This window comes from Geotrypetes seraphini, chromosome 6 (assembly GCF_902459505.1).
Source record: "Geotrypetes seraphini chromosome 6, aGeoSer1.1, whole genome shotgun sequence".
In the NCBI taxonomy this organism is placed as follows: Eukaryota; Metazoa; Chordata; class Amphibia; order Gymnophiona; family Dermophiidae; genus Geotrypetes; species Geotrypetes seraphini.
Genome location: NC_047089.1, coordinates 180,848,916 through 180,866,548, shown reverse-complemented (window position 1 = coordinate 180,866,548; position 17,633 = coordinate 180,848,916). Strand labels below are relative to the sequence as shown.

Below are 17,633 nucleotides of genomic sequence, written 5' to 3'. Positions count from 1 at the left end.
ACAGCACCTTCCTGATCCCAAAACACTGCGGCCATGACTTTTCCTACTGACTTTTGGGTCTTGAATTTCCTTGGCCTTGGAGAACCTGAGTGCCACCATTGCATGGACTGTTGTTTTTTCTCAGGAGCATAGTGGTGTAACCATGCTTCATCAACAGTAACTAGTCATTCCAAAAATGTTGGCACCAGCTTGCTTAAAATGCTGCAAAATCAACGTCTCATAATCTTTGTAATTTTTGACGGAGCAAAATATCAATCCACTTGTACCCGTTCTACTCCACTCAGGATTTTGTAGACTTCAAACATATCTCCCCTCAGGCTTCTCTTTTCCAAGCTGAAGAGCCTCAACCATTTTAGTCTTTCTGCATCCCACACTCAACACATTCCATGGATATCTGTAGTGTCTCAGCAATTGTTTTTGCTGATATTCGCCGATCTGCCAAAATCAGGTCATGGACATCAGGAGTTGACACCATTTGAGGCCTCCCAGACTTTGCTGCATCTTTGGTCTTGAAATCTCTACGCTGAAAGCTTGCACATCACTTCACTGTGGAATATGATGGGCATTTGTCACTCAATGTTTGCATCATGGATTTCCTTTGGCGTTTTCTTCTGCATGATGGCTCAGTTCCACACTTGAAAATTCCACACTATTCGTTGACATTGTTCAATTAATGATCTGAAACAATGTCAAAATATAGCATGATTCTGCAACTTGGTACTTTGTAAAATAAAATAACACTCCGCTACCGTGGCAAATAACATTCAGAATTTAGAAAATTGGTTGGGCTAAGAACTTTTCAGCATTTCCTCGTTATAACACTGTGGATTACCACAATGAAAGTGCATGACATAAATCTTCATATGTTGGATACCTGTTACATACAGATCTCTCTTGCAAATTCATTGTGGTAATCCAGAAAACCTGACTAGCTAGCTGTGCATCCAGGAGAGGGCTGAGAAGCATTACTCTGGAGCAGTCTTTGGGACACACCCAGCTAGTCAGGTTTCCAACATAATCCCACTGAATCTGGTTTATTATTTATAGTCCGCCTTGAGAAATGTGCATATAATGGAGGTACTGCATGCATATTTATTGTGGATATCCTATAAACTTAACTGGCTGGATATTTCCCAAGGTTAAAAATCCCTGCCGTAAAGGAGGGACAGGGGAGATGTGATATAGATGTTTAAATACTTGAAAGATATTAATGAACAAACATGCCTTTTCCAAATTGATTCAAATTGATTCATTTTCAGACCCCCCCCCCATGAGATCTGACATATCTATGGGCCTTCTAAAGCAGCAGCAGCAGTGATCAGCCGATAGAGGCAGCACTCAGAACTGGCTGTTTATAGATGCCATGGAACCAGAAGATATGCTGTAGGGAGGAAAATTTAATAGAAACAGAAAATGTTTCTCCATAGAATGAGTGATGGATGCTTAGAATGTCCTCCTGGTGGAACTAGTGGAGACAGAGAATGACACAGGGACAAATGTCCTCAACCTCGTAGTATCTCAATAATCCTGTCTCTGTCCCATTCCTAAAAGCTCTGCCTTAACCACACAAGCCTCGAACATTTGTGATTTTAAAGTTTTTGAGGCCTGTGCAGATGAGAACAGAGCTTGCAGGATTAGGACAGGGATAGAACTTGAGGGACGGGAATAGGGAGATGCCACAGAGATGGGGAAAAATTTGTCCCCTTGTCATATTTTATGGTGAGAATTCAAAAAAGGCAGGGGATAAATGCAAAGGATTTCTAATTCCACTTGTAATAACCCATGAATTCAATGAAACCCCCTAATTCCATGTAATAACCCATGAATTCCAGTAGAGGGAATTTGTTTAACATTGTGTGTACACTTCTCCCTCTGTGCCTGCGGTTTCCGTAGCTGCGGATTCGCTTATTTGTGATTTTTCGGCTGCTGACTCCGCCCCCTAATTTTCATTACTGAACCCGGCGTTTCACATTGGAAATCGCTGCTCCCGGTGGTTCCTGAAGGAAATCGCTGCTCCCAGCATTGTACGGACCAAATCGCAGGTCGGGTTATTCACGGTTTATTATCTTTTTCAGATCTATTTTACCGAAAATCTGCAAATAACATGCAAAAAGTTATTTGCGGTTTTTCGGTATTCACAGCTATGTTCTGCCCGCATCCCCCGCGAATACGGAGGGAGAAGTGAATAACCTTTGCTAAATCAGAAGGAGGGAGGAGGGCTTTCCTGGGAGAACATGAAATCTGATGGCTCAGCATAACTAACCATAAGGGCTATATTGTTCAAGTAACTAGCCTGAGTGCATAACATGAGGGGTGACCATTTGAGGGGAGGAGCAAGTGCCCAAATATGGACAATTGTAAATAGAATTGGAGGTCTGAGGAATAAAAGTAAAGGGAAAAGTAATTAGGGGCGGAGAGACAGGAAGTAGTCAAGAAAGGATCCGATAGGTTGTGAATTGCCCTTGCTCCATCCAATGAGCAGGCAGGAGGGACTAAAATGTTTGAACTAACTATAAAACCCACTTTGTCATTCTTTCGATGCAAACTGGACACCCTTTCTGGCCAGGAAGAAAATTAAAACATTCTCTGCTTTACTAAAGATTTCACTATGATTGTGTTTCTTACACTCTCTATACAGCGTGGCCCCCATATACAGCACCAGTTGCTATCTTGCTTTTGACCTGTGCAAAGCGTGGAGTGAAGGAGATGGCCTAGTGGTTAGAGTTGCTACAGCCTGCCCCTCGTGACTCTGGGCAAGCCACTTAACACTCTATTGCCCCAGTTAGATTGTGAGCCTGCTGGGACACATAGGAAAAACACTTGAGTACCTGATTACCATTCAATGAATTGTAAACTGCTTTGGGTGGGTGAATCTCTTCATGAAAAGGCAGTTACATTTAAAATAATAAAAAATAAATTTATTTATTCATTCATTTTTCTATACCATTGTCACAGGAGAGCTCAGAATGGTTCACATGAGTTTATTCAGGTGCTCAAACATGTTTCCCTGTCTGTCCCAGTGGGCTCATAATCTAATGTAGCTGGGGCAATGGGGGGGATTAAGTGACTTGCCCAGTCATAAAGAGCAGCGTGGGTTTTAACTCATAACCTCAGGGTGCTGAGCCTGTAGTTTTAACCACTGCACCACACTGTCCCTTAAGTTTATGAAAATGCAGAATCCGTTTTGTTATAATCTAGAGATGAACTGTCATATGCTGATAAAAGTGTATAAATTTCTTAAGTGCACACTCTTTTCTGATAACATATAAATGTGCAGTGGTTCATGCATGTGTGACCCATCGGGAAGGAACGCACAACATTCATTCTGGAGCAGAAAAAAAAAGACAATATTTTTTTTGATTGTCCATCGCTATTATCTTTATTATCACACATTCTGCTCTATGTCTAATAAGCAGTTTAGGTAGCCCTAGCAACACTCCTGGTACATTCTTCACTATGTATTTCCCATGCCTTGCATCACAATCTTGTGTTCAGCTGGGGGATGGGCCTATGTAGAGGTATACATGCTGGCTGCAACTGCCATGCAGACATAGGATACAGTCTATGGCGTAGTGAGCTGTCGCAGGCCATGGGGTTTGGCACTAAGCTGGTAGCCAGGGGCTGGACAGCAGTAGGCAACAGGTTCCCAGAGAATGGTGGAAGGACAAAGGGCCTGAAAGGCTGGGATGGAAGCTCTGGAGATGGGTTCTTCAAGGTGCTAGTGGTGTGACTGAGATATGTTGGATAGCTAAGCATCATGCGCTCCTTGTACATGTCCTGAGACAGCACAGAGGGGGTTAATACAAGAGGCAATGCAGAGCCTGGTAGCAGTGGTTTGGGCCTGTTCACTAGTAGCTGTGTGGGTTTGGAAAGTCCAGAGTCAGACTTGTCTTTGAGCTCCATCTCATTTGGGAAAGTAGATGCTGTCCTCATTTTTTTCCTGCAAGCAGTTTCCATCTCTCCCATGCATCGTTTCTGAAGTGATGCAGGGCTGCAAGCAGGCTTATGGAAAATAGGCTGCACTACACTGGTCTTTCTGGTTGATGGTGATAAAGACTGGGGACTTGGTTTGGGAAGAACCCTCGTCAGATGTGTTATAGGTGGGACCCAGCATCTTTTAACAGTGAGAAAGGGAGAGCTTTCTCTGCTTCTAGAGGAACATGCAGGGGGCAGGCTACCATCCAGACTCCAGGAACCCATAGGTCTACTGCCCTGGCTGTGGCCCTCCGTGGTTTGCTTCTGAGAATCTGTTTCCTTGGGCTGGCTCATTAGAGAATTGTATTTCATGTCCTTGCTGGGCGCTCGATAGACTGAGAGATCTGTACAAGTCTTAAATGCAGGTGCATATCCCTCAGGATCCCGCAGGGGACTGCAGTTAAAGGGCTTATAAAAGTCATTTCTGTATACGTGGAAAGAGCCAGTAAAGACAGGAGAGGAAGGGGAGTGATTCCCACTAGGCTGGTCGGTGCCGTTTTGTGGATCTTTTCCAGAATATACTCCTAGCCCCACATTAGAGGGAAGGGATGGAGGGATATTTCTCAGACACTCCTCAGCACTGGGGCTCTTTGCCTGCAAAATTGTCGAAGGGCTGCCAGAGTCTAGGAGCTCCTCTTTGCCTTGGGTGCTCTGGTCTCCCAGACCTGCGCTGCCATGTTTCCCACAGTTCCCATCCTTGCTTGCCTGTGCCAGCAGCTTCTTTTTGGCAAGTGGAGACATGATGCCATGGGCGTAGAGGCTGGAGACCAGTTGCTGTGGAGAAGCAATGCAGAAAGCCTTGCTGGGCTCCTGAGAGTTAGACTGGGAGAGAGGCCTGCTCCTATCTTTGATGTTTGGCTGTTGGTTACTCTCCTGGTTCTCCTCTTTGGCTACTAAATTGGATTCATGCTTTTCTTTCTCCAGTGGAATCTGTTTAAGAAAAATGAGAAAAATACAAGGCACCTGAGAACTAAATATAAAATATATAAAATAATGAAATTGCACAAAAAATAATCTCATTCTAGAAACAATAGCCTGAGTGTGCACTGCCAGTCAGGAAAGCAGTATAAAATATTTCTTTACAGACAGGGAGGTAAATATTTAACAGGATTAAGTTGGTTTAGGATTTAGCTAGTTCGATCAAAGCCTCTGAACACTGAAGGGGCTAACTGATCAAATTTAGCTACTCAAATTCTGACTGTAGTTTTAGGACAAGAGAGAAAGTTATGGGTCTACTGCTGATTTTCAGCGTTAGGGAACTAACTTGGATGGCCAAATCTAGAACTGTGTATCGCAAACTGTGTGTAGGGTCAGAGGTTCACGTTCCGGTGCTGCATGTCTACCGGCAGCATCTTCCTGCTGCCGTTACGTATCTCTCGAGACTCGCTTTCCTCGTTTTCTTTCCGCACCCCCAGATCAGCAGCGGCAGCTCAGTGTGGTTTTAACTTGGCCACACAGCTGCCATTAGCATTAATTTAGATGCGGTTTAATCAGGCATCCTCAGGGCCTTTGCTAGGCCAGCCCGTTTCAATGATGCAACTTCCTCTTTCGTCAGAGATGGGCCGGCCTAGCAAAGGCCCCAAGACTGCCTGATGAAACTGTATTTAAATTAATGCTAGCAGCAGCTTTGTGGCCAAGTTAAAATCACACATTGAGCTGCCGCTAGAAACAGGAGAAGTATTGCTGGACAGGGAAGGAGGGAAAGGGAAGGGAGAAGGGGTACTGTTGGACAGGGGGAAGGGGGAGGATGGAAGGGAGAAGGGGTACTGCTGGACATGGGGAGAGGAAGAGGTGCTGCTGGATAGGGGGCAGGGAAAGGGAAGGGAGAAAAGGTTCTGCTGGACCTGGCAGAAGAAGAGGGAAAAAAAGATGCTACACACTGGAGGGGAGGGTGAGATGGTAGATGGGGAGAGAGCATATTAGCTGTGAGTGGGGTTGGGGGGAGGGGAGGAAAGGAAGGAAAATTGTTACAGGAAGAGGGAGAGTGATGAGAGACGGAGAAATGGTGCATGGGGAGAGAACATGAGTTGGGGAGTGGGAAGGAAGGATGTCATTCAAGGGAAGAGGCAAGGGGAGAGAAAAAGTGTGCAGGAGGCAGAAAGGGTTGGATTCGTGGAGAGGGTGAGATGGATGGGGAGGACAGAAAGGAGGGAAGGAGAAATGTCACACTTGGGGGAAGGGGGAGAGGGCAGAGAGTGAAAAGTTGGATTCATGGAGGGAGAGAGAGATGTTGGTTAAGGAAGGGAAGGAGGACTAGAGGAGAAGAAGCATGCAGGAGGAAGAGAGAAAGAAATGCTGGACTGGTGGAAAGGAGGGAGAAATGTTGGACTGGAAGGGGGACCAGAAAGGAGGAAAGGAGAGAAAAATGTTAAACTGGGTGTGGGGGGTAGGATACATGACTAAAGTAAGGGAGATACACCAGACCAGAGAATGGAAGGGAAGGAGGGGAATCTGGTAGTGCTATAGAAATAATAGTAGTAGTAGAGAGATAGGGGAAAGGAAGGAGAGATGTGTCAGACCACTGGGGGTTGGTAAGTAGAGGGATGTCAGACCATGGAAACGGGGAGGGAAGGAGAGAGAGAGGAAGAGAAGGTAAGACATGGAAAAGTAGATTTTAAGAAGAAAGCAGAAAAATGGAAAAATTAATGCCAAGATGGATGCAGGGCAGAAAGTGAAGGAGAAGAGAAAAGCAGTCAATGGCTAAGAAGGCCCTGGAAACATAGGGTTCCTTTTACGAAGGCACGTTAGGGCCTTAATGTGCGGAATAGCGCGCACACTAGCCACTACCGCCTCCTCTTGAGCAGGCGGTAGTTTTTCGGCTAGCGCATGCTATCCTGCATGCTAATCCGCTGCGTGAGCTAAAAATGCTAGCGCACCTTCGTAAAAAGAGTCCATAGTTAAAAGCACAGAAAAATAAAGTCACCAGACAACAAAGGTAGGGAAAGTGATTTTATTTTCAATATAGTGATTGAAATGTGTCAGTTTTGAGAATTTATATCTGCTGTGTATATGAAAAATGAATGGAAAAAATTGCATTACAATTAGTAAAGGGGGCGGGATCTGGGGAAGAGCTTGGGTGGGTCTAGGGTGGAGCTTGGGAGGACTGTGGTTGGGGGTACAGTACTCAGTTGATATTTGTTAAGACTTCCCTGCTAGCATGCCCTACTGGCATTTCAGGGCCTGTCTGGAGGGCCTATGCGCATGCGTGGATGTCAACGTGATGATGTCATGCATGCGTTACATGGCTCTTCCCCTTCCTACCTAAACAACCGCTTATACCAGATCTCCACCTCAAGACACAGAAGAACCCCAAACCCTTTTACCTTTCCCCCACTCAAAGGCACACTACGCAAGAAATTGTTTGACAACCTTCTGGCAACACAAGCTGCAAAACTCAACCATACCATCTCCAATCTGCTGACAACATCGGACGACTTCAAAACATTCCGAAAAGAAATCAAAACCCTGCTTTTCAAAAAATTCATCCAAATATCTTAACCATTCTTCACCTACCTCAAGATATTACGTCCCCAAATAACCCACCTAAACACCTTCCAAGCAAACAGACCCAAAAATTAGATGGTAATCTTACCTACTCTAACAATATTCTCTTTGTCCATATCACACAGTTCAGCACTGTCATTTTACTATCCAACCCCTAAATCCCCTTAGGAATCTATCCAGCTATCTCTCCTCTGTCAAAAAAAAAAAAAAAATTTGTATCTTCACTGGAAAATGTCCAGTCAAATCTTTTGTAATCCGCCTTGAACTGCAAGGTATAGGCGGAATAGAAATCCGTAATGTAATGTAATGTAATGTTATCATGGCGACATCTGTGCACTTCCGGGTGCCTCGAGTTGTGGCCACTACCTTTAGTGTGCCCCGGCTCGAGAAAATTTGAGAGACACTAACAAGATCACAAATGGCAACAACCCCTATATTCCAACAGCCTCAGAACCAGCTATTTTAAAACAAGGCCAGCTCCCCCTCCTCCCCCCCAAACCACCTAAGGCAATACCAGCAGACAGATCTTGGAATGATTTTGAAGGGATTAAATTCAAAGACAAAAAAATGGCTTCTACAATACTCCAAAGCATACTGCCCAGCTTACCTGATTAAAGCAGCCACTCCAACAACCAGAGGAAAAATAACCCAATGGCTCAACTATCACCTAAAAAATTGGTCTTTTCCCAAAATCAGGAGGAGGAATTATCTTAACTCCCATTCCCAAGAACCCAAAACTCAGCTCCTCTGATGTGACCAATTATCGGCTAGTAGCTTACATCCCCCTATTTATCAAAATGATAGAGGGATATGTCACAGCACAACTCGAATGTTACTTACAATGTTGCAATATTCTTCACCCTTCATAATCGGAATTCAGAAAAAATCACAGTATTGAGATTGTGGTCGCAGCACTAGTTAAATACGGCAAAAAAAACAACTAAGCAAGGGTCATAGCCCAATCATAATTCAATTTGACCTAGTAGACTTCATAGTAGACCTAGTAGTAAAATGTCTGAGATCTTCAGTGATTTTGGATTTAGCAGCCTAGTCTTCTCCTGGTTCCAAAGCTTCCTAACCACTCAGCATTATGCTGTAAATAAGGGTGGTGAACTTTCTGACAATTGGCACCCTCCTGAGGGGGGGGTGTCTCCTCAAGGATTCCTACACTCCAAGGATTACAGTAGACACAGACTTTCCATTAAAACTACAATCCCGAATCTTAGGAGTAGAAATTGATAACCACCTATCCATGAAGAAAACAATGAATAAAACAATATTTCCTTATGATAAGAAAGGTAAAGGTAAGATCCATCAGAAAATACTTCGAAACAGGCTTTCAAAATTTCAGTGCAATCCCTAATCCTATCTCAACTAGACTACTGTAATGTAACACTAGGTCTTTGCTCTAAACAGTGTCTCTTAAACTTTAGCTCCGACACACTAAATAGAGAAAATATTTTTTGTGGCACACTAAATGGAGCAAATGTTTTTCCTGGCACATTATAATTGAAATTATAAAATTGCAAAACCAACAAAAAATTCAGTTTGAGAGATATTTTTAAAAAGTTATTTAAGCTATGTATAGGTAATTGTAACAATGATAAAACTAAAATAAGAATAGAATTGCTAATCAATGTGATGGATGTGCTTGTTTTTGAGTGCAAATGAACTCAAAACGTGACTCAATAGTTGACAAGCAAACATGCATTTCATCATTCACGATCTGCAGTCATTCTCTTTTTTTAAATTTAATTTCTGTCAGAACTGAAAATCCAAGTTCACAAAGATAAGAAGATCCAAACAGTAACAAAGCCTTGATTGTTTTGTTGCTCAAGTTAGGATAACTACTGCATAAAAAAATTCATTACTTGCCATTAGTTTTCAAGGATCAATCATGTCAGAGAATGATGTTTGTATGACTGGTTGTATCCTTACACACACACACACACAAATATAACATTGACAGTCATCTATTCTAGTGTATACTTATAAAGGGAATTTTGTAAAATTCTGGAATCTCTCATGGCACACAGTTTGAGACACACTGTTCTAAAACATTGGTATTGCATCTACAACTAGTTCAAAATGCAGCAGTAAGACTCATTTATGGACTATGGCAATCAGAACACCTACAGCCCTACTATATGAAACTACTTTGGTTGCCCATAACCACAAGGATCAAGTTTAAAATTAGGCATAACTGCTTGTAAGATCCTGACAGGAAATGCCCCCGACTACCTAACAGAGTTGGCCATCCTATTCCAGGGTGCCTCCAACAGATATTCCACCAGAAACCTTTTCCACTTAAAATTCCCAGCATGCAACAATATAAAATCTACCATGCGAATTACCTTATCCATCTAACATCAATTAGCAAAATGCTGGAACCAACTACCACTTATACTATGATGTTGTGACCACTATCTCAGGTTCAGAAAACTTTTTAAAGCATTTCTGTATCAAGACAGGGAGCCAACCCTGAAGTAACTGAAATGGTAATTATAAAAGCTCATTTCTAAACTGTCTAATGCAACTCCTGGGACTTAACAATGAGCCAACGATGACCTACTTGAACTTGTAACTATCTTAACTGTACTGATCTACCTGTACTAGCAAACCTATTGAATGTCCATGTCAAACTGTCCATTGCAACTTCCTGGGTAACTAACCCAACCTCTTGTAATGTAATCCGACCTTGAACTAGGTAAAGGTAGAATAGATAACCTGATTAACGTAACAAAAAGCTTTGAAATCAATCTCTTAATCACTGTACTTTCAGCCTGCCAAATAGATCCAGCTACTGGCTAGTTCCATTATCACAGCTACAAATTACCTACATGTCCATGGAGACTTCTGATATTTCAGATTACTCATATTATACTTCATGATTGCCACCCCACCACCAGTTGGTGGATTGTGCATCTGCTATTTCTCCCTTTTATTTTAGCAATTAAGGATCCTCTATTTATCCCACCTTTTCTTGATATTCATAATTTATTTTAGTTTTCATCCCCCTATAATGTGAAAAGTATTTCTGGATATTGATTACAAGTCACATTGTCATGCTTGTGTGTACACACTCACACACACATACACTGTAAAGCTGCAACCATGTTTACACTCTCTTGTTCTTTACCAGACCTCTAGCTATGTGACTCACCACATCTGTCCTCTCCATTTGTCCCTGCGCTAATGGATCCATGGGTTGCCTCTGCCCCTCTTGCGTATTACTGGACCCTTGGCTAAGTCTATCTACCTCTTCTCACCTGCTCATAGTTCTTCTCCTTTCTCATTTTCTTATTCTTCTCTCTGGCATCCTCTCCCTTTTCTTTGCAGAGTCTGTACTGTTTGCGAGGCTTGGTGGGAGGAAGAGGTTTCCCATTCTCACCTTTCATGTCCCAAACATATGGAAGGACCAGCCTGCAAAAGATCAATTCAGTTGTTATTAAACAAAGCCTAACTTGAGCTAAAAGATGAAAGCTAACAACTGCATTAGATTTGTACCCTAGGGAAGATCTTGGAGACAGTTTGCAAAAATTCCTTACAAAGTACCTTCAGACAGCTTATCTGAAAGGCTTTTGAAGAGGCTCAATATACTTTTGTTGTGAGAAAAGCTCAAAGGGATTTTGGATAAAGTTCCTATGAAAGTTGTGTTTTAGAAATTCAGGATGCAAAACTTATGAGATTTCTTCTATAATCTGTTTAGTAAACTAGTTTCAGAAAATCTCTGAGCTCTTGTGGTAGATGGAAGCAAGGATGGCTTCGGAAATATGAGATCATGATCTGTGATAACATGTGCATGTGACTGAATGACACACTTGTGATAGGAGAACAGATTCAGTGGGATGGTACATAGAATGGTGGATGGATGGCAGGATGATGCCTGAATAGGGATGGACAGAGTAGGATGAGCCTGTGCTCGGATGGATAGCTTGGTATGGTATTTATGATGGGTGATGGACAGCATAGCATAGCTCCTAACTGAAGACAGGGCAGGATGACACCCATGATGAGAACAAATGGGCAGGATGACACCTAGAATAGGAGTGGATAGAGCAGATGGAGCCTCTAGTAAGGGACGAGTGACAGAAAACAGATCAAGTAGGATGCTGTCTGAAATAGCTGGATTTTACAGGTCACTACACAGCATGGATGGACCATGCAGGATGCTGCCTGGGAAAAATGAATCATAGTGGACTCTAGCCTCTATGATAGATGGATTACATGGGATATAGTCTAGGATGGATAGCTAGCATAGGGAACATTACCTCTCATAGTGGCGTCGAGTACAGGTTGCGGCACTGGTGCTCCCTGGACTTCCTCCCAGCTTATCATAAACGTTCTTCCACAGACGCCTCCCAGTGACCTGCAGGGAAAAGAGACTCAGACTGTAGTCATTGCTCTTGTGCCCAAGGAAAGCCTTTTATAGGGCACTGAATCCAAAGAATGTTTCTTTTACTTTACATTTATAGAAAATACTAAATATTGTTTGGACTATGCCATCAGGTGTCCCTGTGTTTTGAAAATTATCATCTAAGACATGAAATACAGACATCGCATATGATATAATGAGTGAGGGCAAGTGAGAGTTAACACAGTGAGGCCAACTATAAGGAATGCAATTTTATGAGAATCTGAGAAAGTGGTTCATGGGTGAGGTAAGGAGGTTATGGAGATCATTTTAGAATGGCTGGTATCACGTGCGCATGTAAAGACTATATACACGAAATTAGCAATTTCAGAAAAGCCTCTGCTTACATGTGTATTAGAGAATGACACGGGGAAAAAACATGTCCCCGTCACTGCACCGGCCCCGGCCCACCATCCTCTGCACCGTCCCGTCACCGCCGTTCCCTTCACCGCACCGTCACCGCCATCCCTTTCACCGCCCCGTCGCCGCCACTGCCATCCCATTCACCGCCCCGTCACCGTCCCCGCAGCATCCATATAAGCCTCAGTACTGCGAAACACCATGAAGACAGAAGAGAATCCTGCCACCACTACTACTACTAACTGCACTGAGAATCTGTTTCAGTGCCTCTGATACAAAAACAGCAGACACCCGACCGATTGCAGTGTTCCACCATCTCCCTCCCTCCATCTCACCTTAGATGTAGAGTATGCCGGCTTTCTTTTTCGCCCAGCCGCACGTGCGGGTGCTCATTTGTTCAATATTCTCCTCTGATGCAACCGGAAACAGGAAGTTGTAAGAGAGGAGAAGATTGATCAACTCGAGCAGCTACGCAAGCGCGGCTTTTTGAACGCGTGCGGCTGGGCGAAAAAGAAACCCGGCATACTCTACATCAGTGTTTTTCAACCTTTTTACACCTGTGAACTGGCAGAAATAAAAGAATTATTTTGTGGACCGGCAAACTAGTAGGACTAAAATTTTAAAATCCTGTTTCCGCCCCATCTCCGCAAGCTCGGTCACCTCAGTAACTATAGAAAAATAGACAAATATTGTGCAAAATATAGACAGCAGATATAACTTCTCAAAACTGACACATTTTGATCACTAAATTGAAAATAAAAAATCATTTTTCCTACCTTTGTTGTCTGGTGATTGATTTCATGAGTCTCTGGTTGCGTTTCCTTCTGTCTGTGTATCCTTTCTTTCTTTCTGCACTCAGGCCCAAGAATTGTCCCTTTCTATTCCCTCCCTCTTTCCTTCCTATGTCCTTAATGCCCCCGGTGCCTCCTTCCCATGTCTTTAGTGCCCCCAGTGCATCCTTCCCATGTCCTTAGTGCCCCTTCCTGTCTTTAGTGCCCCCAGTGCCTCCTCCCCATGTCTTTAGTGCCCCAGTGCCTCCTTCCCATGTCCTTAGTGCCCCTTCCTGTCTTTGGTGCCCCCAGTGCCTCCTTCCCATGTCTTTAGTGCCTCTAGTGCCTCCTTCCTATGTCCCTCTCACTGCCTTCTACACTTTGTCCCATCCCCACCCCCGAATCCTGCCTGCCTACCTTTCTCCCTCCCTAGCCGAAGCCAGCCTGCCTCCCTGCTACTAAAAAAAAACAAAAAAAAACCTCCTTCCTTTTCCCCTGCTCTTACCGCCATACTCATGCTGCAGCTACTAAAGCCGACAGGAAATCTTTCCGACTCAATTCTGAAGTCGGAGAGGACGTTCTGGGCCAGCCAGGCAGCGATTGGCTGGCCCAGAACATCCTCTCCGACGTCAGAATTGACGTCGGAAAGACTTCCTGTTGGCTTTAGTAGCTGCAGCATGAGCATGGCGGTAAGAGCAGGGGAAAAGGAAGGAGGCTTTTTTTTTTTCAAGCGGACCGGCAGAAATTCAACCGGCGGTAAGGAGGAGGGAGGGAAATGGCGGGGACCGCGCAATCCTTGATTGCCTCACTGCGGGGACAAGTCCATTCACCGCTCCACGGGGCGGTGAATGGCTTTGTCCCCGTCCCGCAGAGGCCACTATTTTTTCTTCCCCGTTTCGGCGGGCTACCCGCAGCTAAACACGGCTAGTCGCGGGTAACACGCCACCGTGTCATTCTCTAATGTGTATATCTCCGTTGCAATTCTAATCACACTCAGGCATGGTCAAACCACATGATATCTTCTATCCTGATGCCTGTTGAGTGTGACCATATTCTCTAACAAAGAAATCGAGTCAGGAATATGAACCCTGCAGTGCAGAGTATAATTTCTACTGTCAGGATCCAAGGCCCAGTATATGCCATATATCTACTAAACCAGGGCTGCCCAAGTCCAGTCCTCGAGATCTACTGGCAGGCCAGGTTTTCAGGATATCCACAATGAATATGCATGAGAGAGATTTGCCTGCACTGCCTTCTTGATATGCAAATCTCTCTTATGCATGTTCATTGTGGATATCCTGAAAACCTGGCCTGCCAGTAGATCTCAAGGACTGGACTTGGGCAGCCCTGTACTAAACCAAAGCCCTATAGAAAAGGCTTCACTCCCATCTCATCTTCTCTCCTCCCTTCTCCCAGCCCCCTTTAGAGCTGTGTAGCACTGGGGATTGTCACATTAAAATCAAATCCCAGTATTAGTTTGCCTTTACCTCAAGTTTCCTGAATAACCAATTGAAAGTCAATTCTATAATAGGACAACACCTATTAGGCACCTATTAGCAGTGGCACAGTAAAGGGGGGTGGGGAGACAGAATGCCCCAGGCACTGTCTTTGCGGGAGGCACCGGTACCTCTTCTTCCCCCCTCCCCCTCCCCGCATACCTCTTGAAATGTTTGCTAGTGTGAACAGCATCCTCCTTTTGCTGTTTGTGATGGACTTGGCTCCCTCCTGACATCACTTCCTGGTCGTGGGATCAAAAGGGAGCCAAGGCCAGCGCGAGCAGCAAGTGGAAGATGCTGCTCACAGCAGCGAACATTTCAAGAGGCACGCGTGAAGCGCTCAAGCGGTGGGGAAGAGCGGGAGGCACACAACGTGGCGATGCCGGGCACCACTGCCCTAAGCACCAATCTTCCTCACTACTGCCTACTAGGTGTCAAAATTAAACGGATAGTATGCCTACTCTATATTAGCACTGGTGCACACAATTGCATTTTACAGAATACTAGTTGGTGTCTACATGTTAACATTTACAACAAGTCTATCACTGATGTAAATGTCAACACTGACAAGAAGGAAAACAGGAAGAAACCTCCATGCGTATACTGTATACATGCCAGAAGAGTAGAAGTGGCCAAGAGGAGAAAGACAACTAGGAGATAATATCAAGCCTCTTTTTTGTGGAAGTGACCCAACCCGGCTGGGTTTTGGCATAAATTCCCACAAATTCCAAAATGACAGGTAGAATGCATACTACACAGCACTGCATTTTCCTTCTGCTTTCAAAACCATCAGCGGGCTCCTCATTAAAACACCAGGCCTTTAAATTGCTGGAATTAAAGCACTATTAGGCCCCATGGCAGATAACCACCGTTCCAAAACTAATGTAAATGTTAATGCCTACATATAACATATACATGTGTAATTCATAGTATTCTGTATACTAAACCCCAAAAGCGCAGTTACTTACCGTAACAGGTGTTATCCAGGGACAGCAGGCATATATTCTCACATGTGGGTGACGTCATCTACGGAGCCCCAGCGCGGACAGCTTTTCAAGCAAACTTGATTGAAGTTTCAAGTTTGCTATGCTGCACCACGCATGTGCATGCCTTCTTGCCCACTAGAGGGCGCATCCCCACCTCGTGGTCCTCAGTTCCATAGCCAGCAAAGAAGCCATCCCCGGGGAGGAGGGCGGGTTGTGAGAATATATGCCTGCTGTCCCTGGATAACACCTGTTACGGTAAGTAACTGTGCTTTATCCCAGGACAAGCAGGCATGATATTCTCACATGTGGGTGACCTCCAAGCCAACCAAAAAAGGGCAGGTGGGAGGATGGCAATTTAGGAAAACAGATTACGCAAAACTGACTGGCCAAACCGGCCGTCACTCCTGGATAACGTATCCAGGCAGTAGTGGGAGGTGAAAGTATGAACCGAAGACCAAGTGGCAGCCTTGCAGATATCCTCCACTGGAGTAGACCGGAGGAACGCCACAGAAGCTGCCATCGCTCGGACCTTATGTCCCGTGACCCGACCATGAAGCGCGAGACCAGCCTGAGCGTAGCAAAAAGAAATACAAGCAGCCAACCAGTTGGACAAGGTGCGCTTGGAAACAGGACGTCCCAACCGATTAGGATCAAAGGACAAAAACAAATGAGGAACCTTCCGATGAGACTTGGTGCGTTGAAGATAAAAGGCCAACGCTCTCTTACAGTCAAGCGTGTGAAGCGCCGCCTCCCCAGGATGAGAGTGGGGCTTCGGAAAAAACACCAGAAGAACAATGGACTGATTGAGGTGGAAATCAGACACAACCTTAGGTAAAAATTTAGGATGGGTGCGAAGAACCACCTTGTCATGATGGAACACAGTAAAGGGCAGGTCCGCAACCAAAGCCTGCAGCTCGCTAATCCGACGAGCGGACGTGAGCACAAGCAAAAAGATCACCTTCCAAGTGAGAAACTTAAGATGAGATTTGTCAATAGGCTCGAAGGGAGGCTTCATCAGTTGAGCCAAAACCACATTAAGATCCCAAACTACAGGAGGAGGTTTCAAAGGAGGATTAACATTCACTAGACCCCTCATGAAACGAATCACCAGAGGATGAAGAGAGAGAGATCGACCCTCGATATGCCAATGGAAAGCAGCAATCGCACTGAGATGCACCCTAATGGAAGTCGTCTTCAGCCCAGACTTGGACAAATGCAACAAATATTCCAGAACTGAAGACACCGGAACCGAACTCGGATCCAGATGATTCGAGGAACACCAGGAAGAAAATCTGGTCCACTTCTGAGAATAACAAAGCTTAGTCGAGACCTTGCGCGAGGCTTCCAGAACCTCCCTCACAGACTGAGAAACCTGTGAAGTCACGGGGAAAGGAACCAAGCCGTCAGATGTAAAGACTGAAGATTGGGATGCAACAGCGAACCCCAACTCTGAGACAGCAGAGAGGGAAAGACAGAAAGAAGCAGAGGCTCCCTGACACTGAGTTGAAGGAGCAGGGAGAACCAGTGCTGACGAGGCCAACGAGGCGCAATGAGAATCATAGTGGCTCTGGACACCTTGAGATGAACCAACGTCCTCAAGATCAGAGGGAAAGGAGGAAACGCATAAAGGAACCTCCCTCCCCAGTCGAGAAGAAAGGCGTCGGCCTCGAGACGGTCCGGGGAGTACATCCGAGAACAATAGAGGGGCAGTTTGCGAGTCTCCGGGGAGGCAAACAGATCCACCTGAGGAGTCCCCCAGTGGTCGAAGACCTCGCGCAGAACTCGGGAGTTTAGCGACCACTCGTGCGGCTGGAGAAGACGACTGAGTTTGTCGGCCAGACAATTCTTCTCTCCCTGAATGTTTGTTCACATAATACATGGCCACCTGGTTGTCCGTCTGCACAAAGACTACCTGATCGTGCAGCAGGTGGCAGAACGCTCGAGCAGCCAGAAAAATGGCACGAAGTTCTAAAACATTGATGTGACAACTCCGGTCCTCTGCTAACCATAGACCTTGAGTCCGCAGACCATCCAGATGAGCTCCCCACGTGTACTCCGAAGAGTCCGTGGTCAGGACCTTGCGATGCGGAGGAACGAGAAAGAGCAAACCCCCGGAAAGATTGGAAGA

The 17,633-nt window shown here is 45.0% G+C and overlaps 1 protein-coding gene across 3 annotated transcripts in view; it reads right to left on the bottom strand.

Annotated features, from left to right (window-relative positions):
• Positions 1-3,374: 3,374 nt before the first annotated feature.
• ARID5A (AT-rich interaction domain 5A) overlaps positions 3,375-17,633 on the bottom strand; it is a 49,875-nt gene continuing 35,616 nt past the window's right edge. For all 3 annotated transcript variants that reach the window (XM_033949599.1, XM_033949601.1, XM_033949600.1), the window contains 3 exons: positions 11,751-11,848; positions 10,749-10,902; positions 3,375-4,905 (listed from right to left, as the gene is read on the bottom strand). In XM_033949599.1, the coding sequence (XP_033805490.1) occupies positions 3,478-4,905; positions 10,749-10,902; positions 11,751-11,848 (1,680 nt within the window). In that variant the 3' untranslated portion in view covers positions 3,375-3,477. The remainder of the gene's footprint in view (positions 4,906-10,748; positions 10,903-11,750; positions 11,849-17,633) is intronic.